This window comes from Artemia franciscana, chromosome 9, assembly GCF_032884065.1.
Source record: "Artemia franciscana chromosome 9, ASM3288406v1, whole genome shotgun sequence".
NCBI classification, from domain to species: Eukaryota; Metazoa; Arthropoda; class Branchiopoda; order Anostraca; family Artemiidae; genus Artemia; species Artemia franciscana.
Genome location: NC_088871.1, coordinates 37,473,744 through 37,500,870, shown reverse-complemented (window position 1 = coordinate 37,500,870; position 27,127 = coordinate 37,473,744). Strand labels below are relative to the sequence as shown.

The following is a 27,127-nucleotide window of genomic DNA, read 5'->3' as shown; positions in this document are numbered from 1 at the left end:
TGACATTAGACTTCTAGAATTATTTATACAAACCGCTTACAAAATTAATAACATATTTTCAATCAAGACTCATCTTAAACCATTTAACCTTGCACTATTTAGCATTCTGTCACCATCAGGATTCTCTATAACCAGCAAAGCCATCAACTGATGAGTACACAATATATTTAATTTCTTCTTTAAAACAGAGACTCTAAATTCTTGACATGTGCATCTACTAATGTCATCTGTCAAAAATACTGGCCCTCCTCTACAGTGAATTTGATAGCCATGAGACACACTGTAGTAGCTTTTACGCGAACCAGGTAAGAAGCTGAATTTTTTCGAGTCGAACAAGGCTAATGCATCAAGAAGGGTAGCACCAAGAAGAGCGTGAAGCAGCAAAAGCTCTGGCTGCGATGGCGTTACTACAATGAAATTTTTTAAATTAAAGTGTCCTTCAAAAAATAAGGTGAGTAATCTACTCAAAGGAAAAAAACACAATGTGTGTTCTTCCTATAGAATAAATGGGACATTCATGAGGCAAATAAATGAACGAAACGGTCTGTACTTTTTAGTCTGTATTTTAGATTAGTCAAACTTTTATATTTGAAAGATTGCTTAATGAAAAAAAAACATCAACTATCGAAACAGCACAAAAATGACCAGCCAATTTGATAAGCCTATACTCAAATACGCTTTAGCATATTTTCTACGCTCAACCACATCAACAAACACCAAGAAATTTTACACATTTTTTCCGCTAAATAACCGGCAAATCAAAGTATGCATTATATCGTCTATTCAAATCCTCTTCGCTGGTAATCAAGCTTTCCTGAACTCTGTAACTGAATTTTTTAGTAACTGAATGAATTTTTTGTAACTGAATATATGTAACGAAAATTTAAAGTGCCGAAACCCTATAGGCAAGTGTATTCTCCTGATGAGCCCTTGTGTTGGGTTGTTGCCTCTGAATTATTTGTCTTTACTGTTTTTATTGTTTGGTAAATGACGACTTATACTTATTGACTACATGACTGCCTATCCATGGATTATTCTTTATGGTTGATTGTGTATGGCTATGCTGTTTGACCTATGTGATTGTATGGATGAGTAGGGTTAAGGCCTCATTCAAGTGCTGGTCTATATTAATCACTAATTTAGGAAAACAGTCTTCCTTTTCTCCTTCTGTCTCCCCCTTTTTTTTCTTTTTTTTAATGTGTTTGTGCTGTTGCATCGGTGATTTCTCTTTTCGTTATATATATATATATATATATATATATATATATATATATATATATATATAATATATATATATATATATATATATATATATATATATATATATATATATATATATATATATATATTGCCCCCGGACAATGCAATCCTCGGTGAGCATTCACCCAGAAAAATTCTGGCAAATCATTCCGCCTTAAAAATTCTCCTTGGCATAGGGCCTACTTTCAGTGAAAAAAAGACTTGTTTTTTCTTTAATTTCTGATTATTTTTCAAGTCATTCCAGAAATCCCCTCTATGTGGAAATTTTTCCAGAACCCCCCCCCCCCCCCAATAGAAAGATTTTTCAGCGGAAAATTTCTCTGTGGAAAATTCCTTCCGCAGGATATCTCTGCGTGGAAAAATCATCCAGAGAATTACACCCCCACTGGACATTTACCCCAGACAATTTCACCAGAACAGCTCCAAATGTAATATTGAGTCACCAAATAGAAAGTGCGACACATAAAACGAGTTTCATATATTAATTCTAGAAAGTTATCTCTGTGTAAAGTTTCTCCTGAAAAGTTCATCCCCGGAAACTTCCGTCCCAGCAAAAAATTATCCCGTAGAACATCCCCCTTGCGAAGAATTTATGCATTCTTGCCAATGACAAATACTGTATGCAAACAATGGGTAAATTTCAAACCTTTCAGCCCTTTTCCCGGGGGCTATGGGGTGGGGGTCATAGTTATATACATAGTTATTGGATCTTCCAACTATGCTATGATTGGACGACTTTAGGGGTAAAAGGGCGAGGGGGGGGGCTAGTTGCCTTCCAATCTTCTTGATCACTTAAAAAAATCCAAGAACTTCAAATTTTCATTCAAATGAGCCCCGATCTTCTAGTACCTCTGGCTCGATATGATCGCCCCTGGGAAGAACAAAGAAAAAAAAATAACAAGCATCCGATTTTTCTTCTAGCAAGAAGATACAAAATCCCAGATTTTCGCAGATGGGAGCTTGAAACCGTCACAGTATGTTTCAATGATATGCTGAATCTGATGATGCGGTTTCCAATAAGGTTTCGTGACTTTTTGGGGATGTTACCGCCTTTTTTCACAAATCAGGAAAAATTTTTCGGACTCATAGCTTTTGATGGGTAACATTAAACTTAAAGAATCATATATATTTGCAAAATACATAAAAAGCTATTTTTTTTAACGTGTCTATTTTTATCCGTTTTTTTTTTAGTTTGAGTTACTATTGAGCCATGTTGCTCCGTGCCACGAACGTGTAACTCTATTTTCGATTACAAAATATTTGAGCACGAATATTTGAAGGTAACGCAAAAATGTTATGCTATCTTTGTAAGAAAAGTTTTTCGTCTCGTCATATTTTTACCCCTCCCTTCCTCCCTATATTCCCATGATTTGGAACCCCTTGGTGAGTGGCATTACTATATACGACAGGTTATTCGGCTAGTAAATATATATTTGGTAATTAAATATAGAAGGTGTACCTAAACATATCCAAATAAATTGTAATTGAATGCAACCCTTTCCAGTTAACGACTTGAAAAACCTACAACAAAATTCCTGGGGGGATTCTTAGCGTCATGGAAATTTATTCAGGAAATAAGTCACCAAAACAATTGTAAAATAATTAAATATGCAATTTGAATTCACCAACTATATTTCAGCAAAAACTAGTGACTCTCTTTGAACTATACTTTTTAGGAAGAAAAAGAAGAATCATGTTTTACTATATCATGATTTTATGCACATACATTTTACTACTTATTGTCATTTATATTTTATTAAATGTGTCTTGAAATTTCATTGTTTAATTATTGACCTTTTTTATTTATTATTACTTTTTTCGAATAAACGTCAAAGAACATGGGTCATTTAAACTATTTAGACCAAACTAACTGATGTCAATGTCGGAAAACAAACAGGCTCAATATCTAAAGTTAGGACCTCCAGCAATTACTGCAAACGACAAAAAGAGTAAACGAATTACTTTAGAAAAAAAGAAACTTGAAACTTAAGAGCTAACATCTTGATTAGGTGCAGGGAAACTGATTAAGGGAAACTGATAAGGTCAGTAAATGACTTTAGAGGATTAAACTCAAAATATTAGCTTCACAAAAGCTACCTCCCTTACGATGACAAACACATTCCCGGTATATCACTGAGTTTCATTTATTAAAGATCCTTGCTTTTCAAGATTTCTTTTACAACAAACACATAAAATAAAAGCTTAATGTACTGCAGGCCTTCAACCATTTTAATCACAATACTTGATGAATCTATTTACTCTGTTGAACCCTCATTTGAAGTAACCAAAAAATGACTTCGGATAATAGTTTCCCAAAGCACAAGTTAAAAATGAATGCAACTTTATAACTTATACAGAAGTAATATGAACAAGTTATTCTGTTTTTAAAATTGCTAAACATAGATTTGCCTAGAAAAGGCCAGGAGAGGGTTTTAAAACTGGCTTGAATTTCTATAAAGATGACCAGATCCTAGTCAGAACATTGCAAATAATAAGAAGAGTATTGCATATTAGGTCACAAAACATGCCTATTGCAACGAAAGGAGACCTAAAACATTCCCTTTCTTCCTCTATGGTACTACAAAGCACCAGTACTACTCATGGCACTATCCTAAATTACATCCTAATACATATATATTACCCTAAATACATACATATAATACATACATACATATAATACATATAATAATAATATCCTAATACAAATAACTTACATTCATTCTGTAGTATCCGAGGATAGTCCAGCTTCCTTATAAGATCTGTAACTGTACTAATTAATTCCATGTGATTAATTCTTTGAGAAACACTCATTGTCTACAAGAAAGAAACTCTGATGAGAGAAAGTCACTTAGACTGGGAGGAAGTGAAGAGATGAAGTTGGGTAACAAGATGGGTAGCAAGAAGAAGTTGGGTAACAAAAACAACAGCACTTAGCTAGGTAGTATTATTAGTCAAGATAGTGGATGCAGTTAAGATGTTAAAAGTAGAGTAGTAAAGGCCCAGTGAGTTGGAAATAGTATCAAATAATAGGAATATAAGTCTGTAAACCAAGATTAGAATACTGGAAGTTACAGTGATGACAATGGCCAAGCACGGTTCTGAAAACAGGGGCGTTCTGAAAGACGGCGGGTATTACTTGAAATATTTCATTTTGATTACCTCTCAGCCATTTTATATTTCTAGTTAATGAGCAAACCAAATCATTAATAAATGTATACTGACATAGGATCCTATCATTAGTCTCTTTAAATTTACACATATTATGACTAAACTCTCATGGGCTAGTCTCGAACAAACTCAACATCATGGATTCTAGGAAAAATTCACGAATTTTACTTTTAATTAAGCATACAAACTAGGATCCAAATAGTAATATTGGTTGGTACTTAATGAAATTTGCAATCTTCATTCAGATATTAGCTTTAAAAAGCAGGAAAGGGGTGAAAATGGAAACTTAAAATACCTCGCTATACCCGAATTTGAGCAGCAAATTAGTTCTTTAAAGTTTCATGCTTCTTCTCTGAATTAGTGAAAAACGGTATGATAGACTATAAAGAGGAAGCCATTTCTTTCTGTGTAAAACTGTAGTCAAACTCAAGTGCAACCACTTTCAATTCTAGCCTAAAACAATTTTGCAATGGAACTGGCAAATGATGCAACTCCATTTTGGGTAAAATTGCAAACAATTTTCAGACAAAAGGTTGCGAAACTTGGGACATGACTTAATTATGTAAATTTATTTATAGACCTTTTTCCGCCGAACAAGTCAATTCCATTTTTTTTTCTTTTTCTATGTTTCTCATTCACGAAGAGAGGTAACCATATTTATTTCCACTCTCAGCTTCAGTCATCATCAAAGATGTCCAAAATAGAGCAGTGAAGGCTACTTTTCTTCTCCCCTGGCTATACCCTTCTTCTGACCTCGATAGTGGAATAGTTCTGCTCGATCGTTTGTAAGTAAAAGTAATTTTTGTTTAGAGTATTCTTCTTTTCATGGTACACTTACACCGTCTCTACAACAGTTTTTTCCATGGGTAGACTCAGGTAGGCTCAGGTAGGTCAGGTAGCTCAGAGGTCTCCTGTTGATCAATCCATTCAACTATGAAACTCCATCCTTTCTGATATCCCTCTATCTCAATCTCCAAAGGTAGTTTCTCAGCTGATCTTTTTGTACTTTTAGCACAGTGATTTTTGACCCTTCTTTGTTCGATTTTCCCCTTTTTTCTTTTCCTATTGTTTCTCTTTCTTTCTTTTTGAGTATGACGTCACTTATTTGATCTGATTTTTATCATTTTCCAGATGTGGTTAAGGTTTTTACAAGCTGAATTAGAGCAATTAACACGTCTATGTAATTTGGAAAAAAGGAAATATGAACAAAGGTTTCAATATATTGTATACTAATTTTACAAATTTCTTTAAAGAATGATTTCTTAGACCACACTGCTTTTCCATTTACGAAAAAACTGATTGAAGAAAAAACGGCTTTAGTTTCTATAAAGCAGTGAACAAAAATAAAATATATAAACTACACTTTAACTAAAAAAAAAAAATAAAAATACTCCGAATATTCCGGCCCCACGTCCGGGAGCCTTTCTCAGCGGAAAAAAAAATTACAAACCGACAATTTAAGACTTTTTTTTAAGACATCATAAATAAAATGCCACGACAAATAAAACACCACAAAAAATATAAACAATAAAATAAATAAGAAACAAACTCACATTATAAAACAAAACTCCTGCACTGATGGTAATAACTTTAGAATAAAAGTAAAGCAATAGTGTACAATGAAACTTTCCTCTGCCACATTCGGTGTATAAATGGGAATATTATAAACCAAAACTCCTGCACTGACGGTAATAACTTTAGAATAAAACTAAAGATTTTATTCTAAATCTTTTACCGAATACCAAATTCGGTGATTTATACACCGAATGTGGCAGAGGAAGGTTTCATTATATACAATTGCTTTAGCTTTATTTTAAAGTTATTACCGTCAGTGCAGGAGTTTTGTTTTATAATATTCCCATTTATACACCGAATGTGGCAGAGGAAAGTTTCATTATATACAATTGCTTTAGTTTTATTCTAAAGTTATTACCGTCAGTGCACGATTTTTGTTTTATAATGTGAGTTTGTTTCTTATTTATTTTATTGTTTATATTTTTTGGGGTGTTTTATTTGTGGTGGCATTTTATTTATGATTTCTTAAAAAAAAAGTCTTAAATTGTCGGTTTGTATTTTTTTTCCGCTGAGAAAGGCTCCCGGACGTGGGGCCGAAATATTCGGAGCATTTTTATTTTTTTTTTTTTGATTAAAGTGTAGTTTATATATTTTATTTTTGTTCACTGCTTTATAGAAATTAAAACCGTTTTTTCTTCAATCAATTTTTTTCTTTAAAGAATATTAAAAAAAAATAGTTAAATATGGGAGAAAAAAGCACCAATTTGTCCTTGGGCTACTGAAGGTTTATTTAGATGTATGAATAGGAAGAACAAGCTTTGGATAATACTTCAATTATTAAAAAAAAAATGTCTGAATGGTGTATTTTTAAATCAAGCTTTTAGTGTTAAATATTTAGGTTTTTATCTTGACTGCAATTTGACTTTGGAACCACACTGTGATGCAGTAGCAACAAAAGTGGCAATAATTTTGGGTCTTAAAAGAACGCTAAGAAATGAGCTTCCACCAAGAATTCTAATGGTCCTCTATCATTTTCTTTATCAATCCATATCTGTCTTATGGTTATTTGCTGTGAACTAGTTCTTTTGTGTTAAATTTTAAAAGAGTTAAAATTTTACAAAATAAAGTTGTTCGTGTTTTAGGAGATTACGTGAGATCTAGAAATAGTACTTTGTATTACTCCACTAAACTGAAAAATCTCAATGTTTATAAGTTAAGAGATTATCAAGTAGCTATTTTTATTTATCGATGTCTAAATTGTTATGGATCGGAGTGAACATTTTATCATTTTTATGAAAGTAGGCATTCTTCAGATATAGTGTCTGAGGTTCGGAGTATTCAAAGAGGATCTTTATTTCTGCGTTTCGCAGGACCACAGTTATGGAATTCTCTCCCGGAGGCTTTAAAGGGACCAGAAAATGATAGCCAGTTCAAGAGTGGGTTGAAACATTAACTTTTGGGAAGTTGTTAATGATTTCAGTTTTTTTATTTATAGGTGAGGTGTGAATATGTATTACTAGATAATAGAATGAAACGACCATCATATACAACCCAATAGGTTTCCCCAATCATTGTTGAAAGATGACGTCACCGTTATTTTTGTTAATAAATGTATTCCTCTCTCTCTCTCTCTCAAAAAGAAAATCACCCAAAATAGAAATTGCAATATTATCCTCTACACATGGGAAAAAAATATAAGTACTTTTTCCAGCTATGCCAGATACATTTATTCCACAAACACAATTTTTACCTTCTTCAACAGTACATGTTGCAATTGAAGTTTCAATCCAGGTGAATTGTTTTAATTGATAAGTTTTAATCTATTATGACCAAATTTTCGGAAATTGAAGATGAAGCATTTATTGCTAAAGACTTTATTGTTCAAGGTGATAAGAATGTAGCACTTAAGAGAGGCTTTTTTGGCAGCTTTAGCAAATCTAAAGAAGAGAAACCAATTACTGAATATTTTCAAGAAGATTATCAAAAAAAAATTTCCTTCAAAAAATTATTCATGAGTCCAAAAAGAATTATGAAAAATAAACTCCTAGGCTACAGCCATGTAGAACAATTAACACGGAGTGCTACCTGCAACGACAAAAGTTACCCTAAAATTGAAAATTTTATGGAACTCGCTCGATGTACTCATGATGATGTTCAATTGGACCAAATAATGGACGTCATCAAAAAAAGAATGTTGGACACAAATGATTGGCGCCATGTCCACAATGCATTAATTCTCCTTAATTACTTGATTACTCATGGAAACAAAAACGTCTTTGAAAGATGTACTGAATGGAAATTTTACAGCATAATTGTGTGTCTGAAAAGCAGCAATAAAGGTGCAATTAGCGAAACAAGCCAGACAGTATTAAATAGACTTTGTGAATGGGTTTTCAGATGTTGCTCCGATCTTGCAGCCTCTAGGAGAAAAAAATTTGAGAGTAAAGGTCAATTGTCTTGCACTAATATTGAAGATAACGCGATTCAGCCCTAAAGCGATTCAGCTAGTACTGTTAATGGTAATTCCATGAGATCAAGTGACGAAATTGAAATAGCGGGAATTCGCTATTTCAAAAAGCGCTAATTTCTAAAGTCTTCATTCAGACGTTGTAAACTCTTTTGGGGATTTTAACCCCACTAACTGTGCCGTTATGGAGTGTTCTTCATTCTAAATCAGGTGAAGCATAGGAATCTACATTTAAAAAATACGAGGAAGAAAGCAATTTGAGCGCATCAAACCTACATGTGCGCGATTACATGACAAGTTGGGCACAGGCATTTCCAAGAAACAGGTACTTTGAAGAAACAAGTGACCGGGGTCCTAGCGAGGCTTGAAACATAGAAAAATTCATGACTTGGACTTTGAAGATTTGAGTGCATCAGTATCTGTTAGAGCAGAACGTATTTCTGCCCGATTACATTACGAGTCACATGCATGCATGTGAACCTCAATAAACAACAATTAGGTTTCATACCAGGATAATCAACCGAAGATACACTGAATATGTCATTGAACTTATCAAACAGTTCGCGGTAACGAACTGTAGTAAGGAGTGACCCGGCTCAATAGTAACCAAGACTCCAAAAAACGGAAGTTTGATGCCAATAGCTACATCAAAAGAATCGCATTTTAATGCTGGTTTTAAATATATAAGTTTCATCAAGTTTAGTCTTATCCATCAAAAGTTATGAGCCTGAGAAAATTTGCCTTATTTTAGAAAATAGGGGAAAACACCCCCTAAAAGTTATAAAATCTTAACGAAAATCACACCATCACATTCAGCGTATCAGAGAACCTTACTGTAGAAAGCTCCTTTTTTTATTTAAGAATTAACGACGCTTCTTGACTACTATGGTCCCTGCGTCGGCCCTGCAGTGCATTCCTGCAGCGTGATTCGATCTCTGGGTCCCGTATTACCAAGCTAAGGTCAAATCCACTGCGCCACCACAGGACTGTAGAAAGCTCCTATCTACAAAAATGTGGAAATTTGAATTTTTTGCCAGAAAGTAGATCACGGATGCGTGTTTATTTGTTTTCTTTCTTTTTTTTCCCAGGGCTGATCGTATCGACCCAGTAGTCCTACAATATTGCGACACGGCTCATTCTAACGGAAATGAAAAGTTATATTACCCTTTATAAGATTCAGCATAGTCTAAAAACCTTATAACTATGTCTTTGGGGACGACTTACTCCCCCGTGGGAGGGGCTACAAGTTACAAACTTTGACCAGTGCTTATAAATAGTAATGGTTATTGGGAAGTTGAGAAGAGGGAGGTATGTTGGGGGAAGTCCATGGAGGAATTTGTCATGGGGGAAAAAATTTCCATGAAGGGAGCGCAGGAGTTTCTAGCATTATTAAAAAAAAACAATGAAAAAATAAATATGAAGAAGTTTTGGATTGGGGAAAGTAAGGAGCAGCATTAAAACTTAAAATGAACAGAAATCATTACGAATATGAGGGGTTCACCTCCTCCTAATACCTTGCTCTTTATGCTAAAGTATTTTTTAGTAATTTCAACTATTTTATTCTACTTCGTTTGTGATTCAGCGGACATTCTTAAGGAATTGGGACAAAATTTAAGCTTTATTGTAAAGAGCAAGGTACTGACGAGGGGATAAACCCCCTCATATACGTCACAAAAACAAAAGAATACAGAAGTTCGTTGAGTAAGCTAATTCGTAAGTTACGTATATCTTTTACTAATAAAAACGTTTGTAAAAAAATCAAAAGTTCTAGTCGCCCTTTTAAGTAACCATAAAATTGAGGAGGCAACTAGGCCTCCTCCCCCCTCCTTTTTTCTCAAAATCATTCGATCAAAACGATGAGAAAGCCATTTAGCCAAAAAAAAAATATGTAAATTTCGTTTTAATTATTTATCTGCAGAGAGCCAAAACCAAAACATGCATTAATTAAAAAAAGTTCAGAAATTAAATAAAAAAATAAGTTTTTTTTAACTGAAAGTAAGGAGCGACATTAAAACTTAAAACGAACAGAAATTACTTCGTACATGAAAGAGGCAGCTCCCTCCTCAACACCCCGCTCTTTACGCTGAAGTTTGACACTTGCTCTCAACTCTACTTTTTAAAACACTAACAAATCTTCTTTCTATGTAAATCTTCTTCGCATTTGCTTAGTTCAAACAAGATAGAAATAACCTCAGAAATTTGACAAGAAAAGTAACTGCAGAATATAAATAATTTCTGGCAATAGAGACAAAAGATAATCCCAAGTAATTTTGGAAATCAGCATTGCAGAAAAAACTAGGTAGACACTCGGTGACTCAATTAGCATCTCAAGGTCAGTTGATTACTAATTCGCACTTCAGATAGTGCAACTCTACCAGAAGAGCCATTGTACCCAATTGATAATGCTTTACAAACCCTCAGACTTGATTCTAAGTTAGTGTGTAGACAGTTGGAAAGGTTGGATCATAATAAGTCAGCAGGTCCTAGAGGTATTGCCCATAGACTTTTGAAGAAAGCATGTTCAGTTTTAGCTGAGCCAATAACTATTTTAAAGTTCACTGGACACCTCAGTAGTACCAGATAATTGAAGACCAGCACACATTAGGCCTACCCCGATTCCCAAAGGGGGGTAAAAAGGATGTTGCTGAGAACTACAGACCCATCAGTATGACATTAGCCATGGGTAAAGTATTGGAAAGTCTTGTGAATTCAGCTGTAGGCTAATTAAGCAGCTTGATTCTAGTAAGCTCCTTACCAAAACCAGCATAGAGTTTGACAAAGAAAATCAAACATACCTCCTAGATGCTTCTGATACATAATTTAACTTATTGATAAAGAAGTAGATGTAGATGTTTTGCTTCTTGACTTTGCCGAAGACTAAAAATAAAGCTACATACTATTGATATTAATTCAGTCACAACCAGCTGAATAATGGCCTTCTTGACAAATAGAAACACGGCCTTCTTGATATACTGATGGAGGCCAATCTTTCTTTTCTGAAATAACGACAGTCATCAGTGGAGTTCACAAGGTAATTTGCTTGGGTCAACATTGTTTGATATCTATACTAATGATGCCCCATATGGAGTTATAAAATAACAAAGTCTTTATGTTGACAATTCTAAAATTACTACCTTAAATTACCTTAAACTGCAGCTAGGAGCGATCTAAAGATTTCTTCTTGTAGAGCTCCAGAATGATGACTTGAGTTGTATACAAAGTGCATTAGTCTCCAGGTGCTGTTCCATGTTCAGTAGTATTCTAATTGAGTTTACACTATCTAGAGGACCACTCAGCATTTAGGTTTTGTTGGGAAACATCAACAGATTCAGCAGTAACTGTTTAATTGGATAGTTTGTTCCAGCTGTTGACAATGCATGATGGAAAGAATTGAGTGTAGATTCTAGATATTGTGGACTAATTGACAAGTTTCAGATGATGACCTCTAGTTCTTGAGTTGGTACCAACAGTAGGGAATAATGCTGGGAGAGGATTAGCCCTCAATAACTTGTAGGCTAAAATAGCATCCCCTCTCTTTCTCTTGTAAACAAGTAAAGAGAGATTCAGCTTTTCTAGTCTTACAGGGTAGAAAAGCTCCCACATGCCAGATATCACATTTTTGGCATGTCTCTGCATATCTTCAAGAGCTTTTTTGTCTTTTTTTTTAAATATGGGGAGGCAAAAGACATTCTAACTTCAAGCTTAGGATGCACAAGTCCCTTATATAGAAGACTGATAACTTTAGTGAAACAAGTAGAAATAGTACGCTTAATCAGTCCCAGGGTCAAAATAGCCCAAGCAGCAAAACTCTTAGCATGAGTGTAGAATTTTAGTTCATTGTCAATAGTGACATTAAGATCCTGCTCATTATTTACAGAGGAGAGAGGGTGACCTAGGAAAAAAAAGAGTAGCAAGAATTCAGTTTGTCAAACTGAATGATACACTTGGCAACATTGATTTCAAGAAGCTAGGCCTCAGCCCATTGACCCACCAGTTGAAGATTACTTTATAGCAGGGCATGATCTTCACAGGACAAAGCTAGTCCAAGAAGCTTTAGGTTGTCTGTATAAAGAGTTAATTAACTGCTGGTAAAGGGAGAAGCGTATTAAACAGTGTAGGACCCAAAAAACTTCCCTGAGAAGCCTCCTAATTGGCCCACTAAATGGAGACACTACCTTACAAGGCAATATTAGCTATTTTTCTAAACAGGCAGCGAAGTGCAGAGCTATCCTTTTTGGGAAACTATTGCTGATCATGTATACAATATAAATACTAATAATGCACATTCTCAACCTATTTCTGTAGCTACTGAAGAAAAAGATCTAGGGCTTATTATAGATAACAAATAAAAAGTCAAATACCATACCAAAATGATTGTTGGTAGACCATAACCAAAATAAAATAAAATTAAAATAAAAAAAAATGGCCTGTCATAGAAAATGGTATGACTGTCGCATTCCCTATTAATAAGGATGATGTAATTGTCCTTGTGTCACTTAAAATAAAGGCCACGAAATGTATAGAAGGGTACAAAAGTCTTGACTATCCTATAGGATTAAGAAAACTTAAGCAAGCTTTGCTAGTTTATAGCAGACAAAGGGGGGACAAGGTTATGTCTAAGAAGTTATTAACCAGTGATAGTACTCCATCTTATCTCTAACTAGACACCCAGCAGAGGACTAGAAGTCACTCATTTGTTTTAGAAGAGACACTAGATATATACAGCAAACCCCTTTGTCTCCGACAGAATTGTGTACAACTAGAATTTATTGACTAATGAAATGTTAACAGTTTCTATTGCCAATGCCTTTAAATCTGGAGTTGATTACAACTGGCAAATGCAACCATGGAAGACCCAGTGGAATGCAGCCAATGTGTGTCATTCCACACTAGAATCATCATAGGATTTACCTTAGTTGCTGGACAATGTGATTTAATGAGTTGGATTAAGTATTAAAGATAACAAATAAAAAAAAACTTAATTAAGGCTACTTATAGAACAGAAATCAGGTAGGGAAAAAAACAAATATACTATTTTATCCCTATTAAATACTCTTCTCCAAATTTAATAGCCACTTCTGCTACACTTGTATAACAACTGGTTCCTCTAATGCGGCCATCTGTCTACTTGATATAATTTTATCATTATTTTACGAACCTAAGTTTTTTTTGCTGAGAATCCTCTAGTCATAACTTTATTTTCCCTAATTTTTGAATTCTATTGGCCTTCTTTCATAAAGTAACATTAGTACTGAACTTAAAAATGCAAGTCTAATATCAAAACTAGTTTATGAAAAAACAAGTAGCCTAATAAATAAAACACTAGAATGTGAGCTGATAGGAGTCTCACATTCTTTGGCAGGGCTTCCACTCTCGAATCTCAACATTCAGGGACAAGTTTTAAAAATTCAGGGAGTTTTCAGGGACAAGTCTTCAAGATTCAGGGAATTTTCGAGGGCAAGTTCAAAATGGAATTATGTTGAAAGAATTTGGGAGCCAAAATTGGTTATAACTTCGTTTTCAGGCTCAAGTAAGGATTGGACCCGCGTAGTAAACAATCCCCTTCGTATATGTAATAGTTTTTGTTCATTTTAATGTTGCTTCTTAGGCACACTTTCAGACTGAAAAAAAAATTATTTTATTTCAAATGGTTTTTTAAAATGCCAGGAAATCCATCTCCAATTCCATGGAAAAATTATTCCTTTCCCCGGGAAAATCATCTAGACAATTCAATACCATTAAAAATCTATCCCGGACAATTACCCTTAACATTTCCACGCGTAAGATTGAGTTTAAAAAGAGAATTTTGTTTAGGAATTCTGACCAATCCCCCCGGTGCAAAATTTCCCCTTAAAATTTTATCCTGCAGAAATATATTTTCCAAAGGGAAGTTCTCCCTGCAGAAAATCCTCCAGCAGATAATTCATTCCTTTACCCAAAAACAGAATGCATACTTCCAGATAACAGATATTATATGTAAACATTGGGCAAATAATATATTTTTGAGACCTTTACCCAGAGGCTGTGGGTGATCAAACTAACTCCAAAGGCAAAGTTATTGGGTCTCTCAACTATGCCAATCAAAATAGCTGAGGTATCCCTAAATTTTGATCAAACAATTTTGGGGGGAAAGGGCGCGGAATCTTCTGGGAAAGACCACAGAATCTTCTGGGAAAGACCACATTTTGGCAGATAGAAGCTTTAACCCTATATAATTGCGTTCTCTGATATGCTGAATCAGAAGGTGTTATATTCGTTAAGTTTCTTTGATATTTTTATGGAGTGATTTCCCCCTTTTTCCAAAATTTAACAAATTTTCTCAGGCTTGTAGTCTTTGAAGAATAACACTGGACTTAAAGTATCTTATATATTTGGTACCAGCATAATAAGCCAATCCATTTGATATATCTGTTGTTTTTTAGAGTTTCAATTACTATTCAGCTGTGTTGCTACTTACTTACAGTTTGTTATCATAAACTATCTGATGACTACCATATTTACATAGAACCTAAAATACTGAATAGAGATAAAATTATCAGATATTTGGTCTATTATCAAATAAAATAAAGCAATGAAACTCACTTTAAAGTGTTTTGGTTTTGGTGTGCCAAACTTAGAATAGGAATGAGTAATTTAAACATGAGCTAAGAGCTCATATAGCACTTGTGACAAGGTCAGAAGAGCCAAGAGCCCATATGGTATGAGCTCTAGCAAAATTCTAAGAACTAATAGATTGATATAAAAAGAAAATCAGAGCTAAATGCCGGTCAGGAATCAGGATTTAAAATAAGAGCTCTGAGACACGAGGTCCTTCTAAATATCAAAATTCATTAAGATCTGATCTCCCACTCATAAGTTAAAAATACCTAATTTTATCCAATTTATCCTGTCCCTTCAGCCCCCCAGAGGGTCAAACCGGGAAATGCAACTTTATCAACTTAATTTGTGCAGGTCCCTGACACACCTACAAATTTTCATTGTCCTAGCACGTCCAGAAGCACCAAACTCACCAAATCACTGCCTCCCCCTAACTCCCCCAAAGAGAGCGGATCCAGTCCGGTTACGTCAACCATGTATCTGCGACATTTGCTTATTCAACCCACAAGGTTTCATCCCATTTCTCCACTCTAAGCGTTTTCCATCATTTCCAGTTTCCCCCTCCAACTCCCTCCAATGTCGCCGGATCTGGTCGGGATTTAAAATAAGAGCTCCAAGACATGATTTACTTCTAAATATCAAATTTCATTAAGATCTGGTCGCCCATTCTTAACTTAAAAATACCTCAATTTTTCTAATTTTTCCAAATTAAGACCCCCCCCCAACTCCCCAAAAGAGAGCGGATTAAAGCTGATTATGTCAATCATGTATCTAGGACTTGTGCTTATTCTTCCCGCCAAGTTTCATCCCAATCTCTTTTTCCAAGATTTCCTGTTTCTCCCCTCCCCCACCAACTCCCCCCAATGTCACCAGACCGGGGTATTTAAAATAAGAGCTTTGAGACATGATATCCTTCTAAATATTGAATGTCATTCAGATCCTCCAACTCCCCCAATATCACCGGATACAGTCGGGATTCAAAATAAGAGCTCTAAGACATAGGTCCTTCTAAATATCAAATTTCATCATGATCTGATCACCCATTCATAAGTAAAAAATACCTCTAATTTTTTCAATTTTCCTCTCTCTCCAGCCCTCCAAATGGTTGAATCGGGTATCAAGTCAGTTTGTGCAGGTCCCAGACGCGCCTACAAATTTTCATTGTACTAGCACGTCTAGAAACACCAAACTCGCCAAAGCACTGGAAATCCCCCCAACTCCTCCAAAGAGAGCGGATCCGTTCCAATTATGTCAATCACGTATCTAGAGCTTATGCTTATTCTTTCCGTCAAGTTTCATCCCAATCTATCCACTCTAAGCATTTTCCAAGAATTCGGTTTCCCCCCTCCAACCCCTTATGTTCCCGGATCCGATTAGAATTGAAAATGAAGCATCTGATACATTAGATCCTTTTATTAAGTTTCATTAAGACCTAATCACCCATTCATAAGATAAAGATACCTCAATTTTCACGTTTTCTAATAATTCTGATTTACCCCTCCAACTCCCCCCAACGTCACCGGATCTGGTTGGGATTTAAAATGAGAGCTTTAAAGCACAAGATCCTTCTAAATTTCAAAGTTCATTAAGATCTGATCGCCTGTTTGTTAGTTACAAATACCTCATTTCTTCTAATTTTACCAAATTACCCACCCCCCAGCTCCACCAAAGAGAGCGGATCCGGTCTGGTTATGTCAGTCATGTATCTTGGAATTCCTGGTCCCCCCACTCCCCCCCCAAATACACTGGATCTGTTCGGGATTTAAAATAAGAGATCGGAGTCACAAGGTCCTTCTAAATATGAGATTTCATTAAGATCGGATCACTCCTTCATAATTTAAAAATACCTCATTTTTTCTAATTTTCAGAATTAAGCCTCCTCCCCCCCCCCCGCAACTCTCCCAAAGAGACGGATCAGTTCCAGTTATGTCTGTCATGTATCTAGGACTTGTGCTTATTTTTCCCACCAAGTTTCATCCCGACCTCTCCACTCTAAGTGTTTTCCAGGATTTTAGGTTTCTCCCCCCCCCCCAAATCCCCCAAATGTCACCAGATCCGGTCGGGATTTAAAATAAGAGCTCAGAGACATTATATCCTTCTAAATATTAAATGTCATTAAGATCCAATCACTTATTCATAAGTTAAAAGTACTCATTTTTCTAATTTTTTCGAATTACTCCCCCACTCCCCCTCAGATGGTCGAATTGAGGAAACGACCATTTCTCATTTAATCATGTCTGGTTCCTGATACGCCTGCCAAATTTCAGCATCCTAGCTTATCTGAAAGTGACTAAACTAGCAAAATCAGGATAGACAGACCAACAGAACTTGCGATCACTCTATGTCCCTTGGTAAATACCAAGTGCCATAAAAACAAGAGCTAAGAGCTCATATTGCACTTGTGACGAGATCAGAAGAGCCAAGAGCTCATATGGTATGAGCTCTGGCAAAATTCTAAGAATCGATAGCTTGCTTTAAAAGGAAAATCAGAGGCTTAATGCCGGTCGAGATTTAAAATAAGAGCTCTGAGTCACGAGCTCCTTCTAAATATCAAAATTCATTAAGATCCGAACACCCACTTGTAAGTTAAAAATACCTCAACTTTTCCAATTTTTCCTCTATTTTTCTCTAATAGTTTTCTCTAATAGAAAAATTAATAATAATTTGTCTTCTAATTTTTCTAATTTTGGCCCCCAGATGGTCAAATCGGAGAAAACGACTTTATCAAGTCAATTTGTGCAGCTCCCTGACACACCCACCAATTTTCATCGTCCTATCAGGTCCAGAAGCACCAAACTCACCAAAGCACTAAACTTCACCCCCCTAACTCCCCCAAAGAGAGCGGATCCAGTCCGGTTACGTCAATCACGTATCTATGACATTTATAAGCGTTTTTCAAGATTTCCAGTTCCCCCCTCCAACTCCCTCCCATGTTAACAGATCTGGTCGGGATTTGAAATAAGATCTCTGAGACATGAGTTCCTCCTAAATATCAAATTTCAGTAAGATCCGATAACCCGTTCTCAAGCTAAAATACCTCAATTTTTCTAATTATTCCAAATTAGAAACCCCCAGCTCCCCTAAAGAAAACGGATCAGTTTCAATTATGTCAATCACGTATCTATAACTTGTGCTTATTCTTCCCATCAAGTTTCATCCCGATCTCTCCACTCTAGGTGTTTTCCTCTAGGCAAGATTTCCGGTTTCTTCCTCCATCTGCCCACAATGTCATCGGGTATGGCCGGGATTTAAAATGAGAGTTCTAAAGCACAAGATCCTTCTAAAGATCAAATTTTATTAAAATCTGATCACTCATTCGTAAGTTACAAATACCTCATTTTTTCTAATTTTTCCGAATTACTCCCCCCCCCCAACTCTACCAAAGATAGCGGATCCAGTCCAGTTATTTCCATCACATATCTTGGACTTGTGCTTATTCTTCCCACCAAGTTTCATCCCGATCCCTCCACTTTAAGCGTTTTCCAAGATTTTAGGTCCCCCGTAACTCCCCCCAATGTCGCCGGATCCGTTCGGGATTTAAAATAAGAGCTCTGAGCTACGATATCCTTCCAAAAATCAAATTTCATTAAGATCCGATCACTCCTTCGTAAGTTAAAAATACCTCATTTTGTTCTAATTTTCCAGAATTAACCCTCCCCCCAGCTCCCCCAAAGAGAGCGGATCCGTTCCAGTTATGTGAATCACATATCTAGGACTTGAGGTTCTTTTTCCCACCATGTTTCATCCCGATCCCTCCACTCTAAGCGTTTTTCAATATTTTACCCCCCCCCCCCCAACTCCCCACAATGTCATCGAATCCAGTCGGGATTTAAAATAAGAGCTCTGAGACACAATATCCTTCCAAACATCAAATTTCATTAGGATCCGATCACTCCTTCGTAAGTAAAAAATACCTCATTTTTCAAATTTTTCAGAATTAACCTATTCAGAATAATTTTTCAGAATTAACCAGAATTAAGACTGTCAACGATCTTGTACCTTGCTTCCATCGTTCAAAGTCCCCCCCTTTCACTGGTCCAAGTCTAACTATTCCTGAATGCCTTCTCCTCCCCCCCCCCCCTAATCTCTGCTTCTGATGTTGTAAAAAAATCCTAAAGCTTAGAAAATCAAGTTCTTGTCACTCGGAGTGACTCAAAGTCATGTAGGTTTCTTGTAAAAACAAAAACATCCTCATGAGAGCATCCTCTTACTTGAGAGGTACACAAAATAGGCTAAAAATCCTCTGCAGCAAAAGAGATATAAGCAGTAGCTCTCTGATTTAAGAGGCACAAGGTAGCTGATAGTATTATTTTAAAAGGTTCTGCTAATTATAAGAATGATAGTTTGCTATCTTTAATCACTTCACGTTGTTCTATTGGCTTAAATCTTCACTTATGTCCAAGATTAGTAAACAGCATGACAATGTTGACAAAATAGTTTAGTTGGACATGTTGACAATGTTGACAAACATTGACAATGTTGACAATGTTGAACATGACAATGACACATGACTAAACATGACAATGTTGACAAAATAGTTTAGTTGGAACTACTTTTATAAATAGTTTTTTTTAAGGGAGTTGTTACTGGAACTGTAATTGTAAGTGAATTGTTATTAGAGAACAGAAGCAAGAAATATTTAACAAAATTGAACTTAAAGAAACTTTACAAAAAGGTAACTTTACAGGAAAGAAACTAAAACGAGCAAATATTACTATAAACGGGAGTTTAGCTGCTAAATAACTTATGAAGCCCCCCCCCCCTCTATCTTCTAGCTATTCCAACGCCACTATAATATCCTAAGCCTTAAGGTCATTTATTATAATCTCATCCCGGCATAACCTGTAACGTGTCTAGTTTTCATTCCCTCCTTGCTATTTAATCACCACAAAAAAGTAAGAGCAAGTCTAAACTCCTGGGCCTTAGCTGGGAAGATTATTTCTTGAATAAAGGAGTTACACCTTATGTGTAAGCAGTAATCAATTGCTGTTAGCTTAGTTAGCTTAGTAATTGCTAAATAAAATTGCGACAAAAAATGCTAACCAAAGTATTCAAAGACAATAGGTAGGAGACATTAAACAGATTTCGACAAAATTTAGCCAAAATCAAACAGTTCGTGGTAACGAGTAAGGAGCAACCCGGCTGAATTGTAAACGAAACTAAAAATCGGAATTTTGATTCTGATAGATACATCAAAAGAATTGGATTTTTATGCTGATTTTAAATACATAAGTTTCATCAAATTTAGTGTTACTCGTCAAAAATTACGAGCCTGAGAAAATTTGCCTTATTTGGGAAAATAGGGGAAAAAACCCTAAAAGTTATAAAGGATCTTAACGAAAATTACACCATCGCATTCAGCGTATTAGTGATCTTTATTGTAGAAGTTTCAAGCTCCTACCTACAAAAATGTGGAACTTCGTATTTTTTGCCAGAAGACCGACCACGGGTGCGTGTTTATTTGTTTGTTATTTGTTTTTTTTTTTTCAGGGGTGAACGTACGGACCAAGTGGTCCTAGAATGTTGGAAGAGGGCTGTCGGAAGATTTGCCTTATTTTGGAAAATAGGGGGGAAAACCCTAAAGGTTATAGAATCTTAACGAAAATTTCACCATCGCATTCAGCGTATTAGAGATCCCTATTGTAGAAATTTCAAGCTTCTACCTACAAAAATGTGGAACTTCATATTTTTTGCTAGAAGACCAATCACGGGTGCGTTTTTATTTGTTTGTTTGTTGTTTTTTTTTTTTTCCAGGGATGATTGTACGGACCGAGTGGTCCTAGAATGTCGGTAGAGGGCTCATTCTAACGGAAATTGGAAGATTTTAGTGCCCTTTTCAAGTGACCCAAAAAATTGGAGGGCACCAAGGCCCCGTCCCTAGCTCATTTTTTCCCAATGTCAACGGATCAAAATTTTGAGATAGCTATTTTTTCAGCATAGTCGAAAAACATAATAATAATGCTTTTTGGGATGACTTACTCCCCCACAGTCCTCGGGGGAGGGGCCGCAAGTTACAAACTTTGAACAGTTTTTCCATATAGTAATGGTTATTGGGAACTGTATAGACGTTTTCAGGGGATTTTTTTGGTTGGGGGGTCGATAGGAGGGGGCTACATGGGGAGTTCTTTCCTTGAAGGAATTTGTCATAAGGGAAGAGAAATTTCATGATGGAGCGCAGGATTTTCAAGCATTACTTAAAAAATGAAAAATAAATAAGAAAAAGTTTTTTTTCAACTGAAAGTAAGGAGCAGCATTAAAACTTAACACGAACAGAGATTATCACATATATGTTGGGTTCATCTCCTCCTAAATACCTCGTTTTTTACGCTAAAGTATTTTTAGTAATTTGAACTATTTATTCTATGGCCTATGTGATTCAGAGGTCATTCTTAAAGAATTGGGACAAAATTTAAGCTTTGGTGTAAAGAGCGAGGTATTAACGAGGGGGAAAAACCCCACTATATGCATAATAAATATATACGAATATAGAAGTTCGTTGCGTAAGTTGATTCGTAAGTTTCGTATATTTTTTACTAATAAAAACGTTCGTTAAAAATTATAAGTTCTAGTTGCCTTTTGAAATAACCAAAAAATTAGAGGGCAACTATGGCTCCTTGTCCACTCTTTTTTTTCAAAATCGTCCAATCAAAACTATAAGAAAGCCATTTAGCAAAAAAAAATCAATATACAAATTTCATTTTAATTATTCCTATAGTGGGTGGTCTATATCTTTGAAATGGTTGCCCGATCAAGCTAGGATCCCTGGTAATGAGGCTGTAGACAAATTAGCAAAAGAAGACATATTGGATGGTGAAGTTTTAATGCCAGACACACCAAAAGAAATACGCAAAATTGCTAACATAATACAAAAGATAACAATGAATGACCAACTATTGTTATGTAACAGAGCAACAAGCAGGATAAGCAATCACAGCATGACCTCAACCAAATCAAATCTTGGAATATACCATGATTTGATAAGGACATTTTGGTGCAGAAAGTTAGTTATATGGGACGTTTTAATGGTTGAAATCCCGACTGCGAAAACTGTGGAATAAATTAAACATTGAAACATGTTTTGTTTGATTGTCCATCATTTATAAATTGCAGAAAAAAGATTCAGGATTGTTTTGCATTGAATGGTTTACCAATACAGATAAATCATGCTACATGGAAGATTGAGCATTCATTGACAACAACTGATCTTATACTGGAATTTTTTGTCTAAGACTGATAAAACTTGGAAATGTGTATTGCCTTATCTATAAAATGGCATATAGTGTCATCTTTCAATTTATAGCAGTCGGAAGTTTACTGCACATTGAAGAATGAGAAACAACCCAAAATCTGGTCCTAAGGTCCTTGAAGATGAAAGGTGACCTCAACTCAACACAACAGCTGAAATAACCAAAAAAAAAACAGCTGAATTTGTATATCTAAGGTCTCAGAAAAACCGGTTTGGCTGTCAGTATTCAGATACAAACAGCTTAAGCTCGGTAGAATAACTGCGTAGTTGGTATATTCTAAGTGAATATTCAATATTTAGAGTTGTTAGTTTGGTTAGGTCAAATTATGTTAGGTATTTAATACAATGCGTTCTAGACTTTCTATAATTCTTTGTTGTAGTTTCCAGAATTTTGTTAATAATGTATTATATTTTCATGAAATTTTTGGCATATTCCATTAGGATTAAGCTAACTTCACTTCTTGGATGTGTTCTGTATAATTACCAATTCAGTACCAAAACTGAATACCTTTTCTATTCTTTTTACAAAAACGTCTGTGAGAAAAAAAAATATTTCTCAAGCTGTTATATCTCCTTCAAGCTGTTATAAATTCTATAAAATCTTGCTTTCTATAGAACTAAGAGCCATTTTTACAAAATAAATCCAAGTGCATGGCAACAAAATCTAGATTTTGAATTAATTTCAGCTGTTTATGTGTGTGATTCTGTTCAAATCAAACATAAACAAGCGATTTATCTTTTATTGTACCCATAACTAAATTTTGCAGTTATGTATTTACTTTGTTTTTGTCATTAATAATAGATCGATTCTTTGCAATCCTTAAAGTAGGAATAAATATATATATATATATATATATATATATATATATATATATATATATATATATATATATATATATATATATATATATATATATATATATATATATATATATATATATATATATATATATATAGGTCTAGTCATATATGATAACTGGGATTTTCTAAGACATTTGTTTTGGCTGTTTCAAAATTATAAAGGTTTTAGGACAGTGTTACCTTTTTGTTAGTGTTGCCACATTGAGCCATGAAAATTAATAAGTAAAACAATTAATCAAACTTGACAAGATTCTAGATTTTTTTTTTTTTTTTAATGATTTTCATATTTTTATTTAACACACAATATAGACAAGGGACAAATATCCAAAAAAGCAAACAGAGCTAAGCTTGAATCAAAGGCTACCTATTATCTACCTATACTAAAATTCAAAGAATCTGTCTAATATAGTCCATAAAATTAGTAAAACAGTCTATAAGAGTTCCTTAAAAATAGTCTGTATAACGAAATATAACGAAATGGTTTGTAAAATTTGAAATATCTGCTTTTGATGCTTTTGACTGGTGATTTTTCACATTTCTTTTTTAATTTAATACCAACTACTATCAAAAATGGCAACACTGCATGCAGATTTTTCATTTAAAATGGGGTTCCTGCTTTTTTTCTATTTTGTGGAGATTAGATTGTTTGAGTTTCTATATAACCAATTAAATTTCCTGTTTAATGTTGTTAGTAATTTAAAACAGCTTTGTTTCTTTTATAAGCATGTAGAATATTCATTTTTTAAGTCTTTAGTGTAGGTTTAACATTTCTTGGTATATTTAGTAATTTTGAATTGTATTTGAATACTGTAGTTAGCTTTTTTTTGCAATTTTATCTAGTAATTACTAGCCTAACTAAGCTTCTAGCTAATTAAAACTAAGCTAACTAAGCTAAATAATATTCCCTGCTAAGGCTTCAGCATCTAGACTTGCTATTACTTTTTTGTGGTGATTAAATAGTAAGCAGGGAAGAAATTTGAGACAAGTTCTTGGTTATGCTGCAATTAGATTATAGTAAACTACCTTAAGACTTAGGAATTTATATTGGCAGTGAAATAACTAGAAGATAGAGGGGGCTTCAGAAGGTATTTAGCAGCCAAACTTCCATTTGTAGTAATTTTTGCTTGTTTTAATTTTTTCTGTAAAGTTACCTTTTTGTAAAGCTTCTTTAAAGTCAATTTCAGTAAATATTTCTTGATTCTGTTCTCTCATAACAATTCACTTACAATTACAGTTCCAGTAGCAACTCCTTACAAAAACAAGAGCTAAAAGCTCATATGGCACTTGTGATAAAGGCCAGACAAGCCAAGAGCTCATATGGTTTGAGCTCTAGCAAAATTCTAAGAATCAATAGATTGATTTAAAAGGAAAATCAGAGGCTTAATGCAGGTCAGAATTTAAAATAAGAGCTCTGAATCATGAGGTCCTTCTAAATATCAAAATTCATTAAGATCTGATCACCCACTTGTAAGTTATAAATACCTCATTTTTTGTCTCCCTTCAGCTCCCCAGATGGTTTAATCAGGGAAAACAATTTTATCAAGTCAATTTGTGCAGCTCCTGGACATGCCTACCAATTTTCATTGTCCTAGCACATCCAGAAGCACCAAACTTGCCAAAGCAATGAACCCCACCCCCTAACTCCCCCAAAGATATTGGATTTAGTATGGTTACATCAATAACTTACCTATGACATTTGCTTATTCTACCCACCAAGTTTCATTCTGATTTCTCTACAATAAGTATTTTCCACGATTTCTGGTTTCCACCTCCAACTCCCCCCAATGTCAACAGATCTGGTCAGGATTTGAAATAAGAACTCTGAGACATTAATTCCTTCTAAATATCAAATTTCATTTAGATCTGGTCACCCATTCTTAAGTTAAAAGCACCTCAATTTTCCTAATTTTTCCAAATCAACAGCCCCCAGCTCCTCCAAAGTGAACAGATCCATTCCAATTATGTCAATCATGAATCTATAACTTGTGCTTATTCTTCCCATCAAGTTTCATTGCAATCTCTCTACTCTAAGCATTTTCAAGATTTCTGTTTCCCCTCTCTAACCCCTATGTCTCTGGATCCAATTCAAGTTGAAAATGGAGCATCTGAGACATGAGATCCTTCTATATATCAACTTTTATTAAGATTTGATCACCTACTTGTAAGATAAAGATACCTCAATTTTCACATTTTCCAAGAATTCTGGTTTCCCCCTCAACTCCCCCTAATGTTACTGAATTTGGTCAGGATTTAAAGTAAGAGCTCTAAGGCACAAGATCCTTCTAAATATCAAATTTTGTTAAAATCTGATCACCTGTTTGTAAGTTACAAATACCTCATTTTTTCTAATTTTTCCTGAATAATCCCCCCCAACTCAATCAAAGAGAGCAGATCCAGTCTAGTTATATCAGTCATGTATCTTGGACATGTTTTTATTCTTCTCACCAAGTTTTATCCTAATCTCTCTGCTTTAAGCGTTTTCCAAGATTTCTAGCTCCCCCCTCCCCCAATGAGGCTGGATCCAGTTGGGATTTAAAATAAGGTATCTGAGTTACAAGGTCCAGTAAAATTCTAGATAATTGACTTCTTGTTATCTTGGAAAGGGTTTATGTTAGGAAAATGAAACTTTCAGGGATGAGTGTGCAGGCTAAAGTGTGTCCCAGGAAGGTATTTTGAAGTACCCACCTCTACTCCTTCTTCCTCTTGAGGGCCCTGAAATTTGCCTACATGACAGGTTTTATACCTATTGAAATTTTGACAAAACAACATTTTACATTAATTTTCAGTTACTAGTTGCTTTTTCTCTACCTTTAGTTCTGAAAAATGCAATTCTTGTTATTTGAGTAGAATTTTGAGCCATATCAGTTTTTATCTCAAAATTTAGGAAATGTATTTGCATATCTTTAAAACCTTATAAAATGGAATTGAGCAAAGTTATGAAGCTGAAAACAATTTTGTTGTACTTCAATTAAGCTGAAGATCTATTTTGCAAGGTTTCACTTTTATAATACACATATTTTTAAAGGTAATCAAAGGTCAGGGTCATTTAGAAGGAGGAGGAGTGGAGGTAGTTGCTGCACAATATCTTCCTGGGACATACTTTAGTCTGTAGATTCATCCCTGAAAGTTTCATTTTCCTAACCTAAACCCTTTCTCAGATAGCAAGAAGTCAATTAACTAGAATTTTACCCAAGGTCCTTCTAAATATGAAATTTTATTCAAATCTAGCCACTCCTTTATAAGTTAAAAATCCCTCATTTTTTCTAGGAACCACCTTTTTCCAGGATTTTGAAGAGCTTATGCCTGTGCCTGGGACCAAGAATAGCAATAGCCAAACATTGTGGAAGGGGGGGGGTAGCAATAGTTTACTGAATGGCTTTTCAACCAACTGATTTGGGTAATATTGCTGTTAAGATTACTTTATTTTTTTATTGACTGAGACTCATCTTCTTTGGTTAAGTTTCTAGGCTATCATTTCCTTCCATCAGTCAATGTAACTAATAAAATAACTTACCCAGTCCAAAGAAAACCATTCTTAAAATAAAATGAAGTAATTCTAACAGCAATATAATCCAGCTCAGTTGGTAAAATGACTAGAGTCCAGTAAAATTCATAGCCTCTTCCCCTTCCACCACCCCAAAACTTCAGCTAGTGATACCTCTAGAGAAAGTAAATCATATATTTTTCATCTATTTTATTTTTGTCTTAGGACATTAATTTATATCCTGGGATCACATTTTTTGCCATAGGTTATCATAGTTTTTGAAGAATTGTAGTAAGGCCTTGTAAGTTAATGGTAAGAACAAAGTTGTGATTCAGCTATTAAGTATCAATAAATTTAATATTTTTATCAAGGCTATTTGTACAAACAATAAAACATATTTGCTAAAAGGGAAGACTTTTTGTTTCAATTATCGCAGCAGCAGCAGCAGCAGATTTCGGACCTTTCTTGACTGTTTTGTTTCAATTATCGCTTACGACATTTGCTCCTAATTCAAAAAGAACGCCATTAA

The 27,127-nt window shown here is 34.8% G+C and overlaps 1 protein-coding gene across 1 annotated transcript; it reads right to left on the bottom strand.

Annotated features, from left to right (window-relative positions):
• On the bottom strand, positions 1 to 27,127 carry LOC136031372 (uncharacterized). Its single transcript, XM_065710879.1, has 3 exons — positions 27,093 to 27,127; positions 3,975 to 4,074; positions 1 to 407 (listed from the first exon to the last, which is right to left on the bottom strand). The coding sequence occupies exons 2-3, from the start codon at positions 4,069 to 4,071 to the stop codon at positions 70 to 72; spliced, it is 435 nt and encodes a 144-aa protein (XP_065566951.1). The 5' UTR covers positions 4,072 to 4,074; positions 27,093 to 27,127; the 3' UTR covers positions 1 to 69.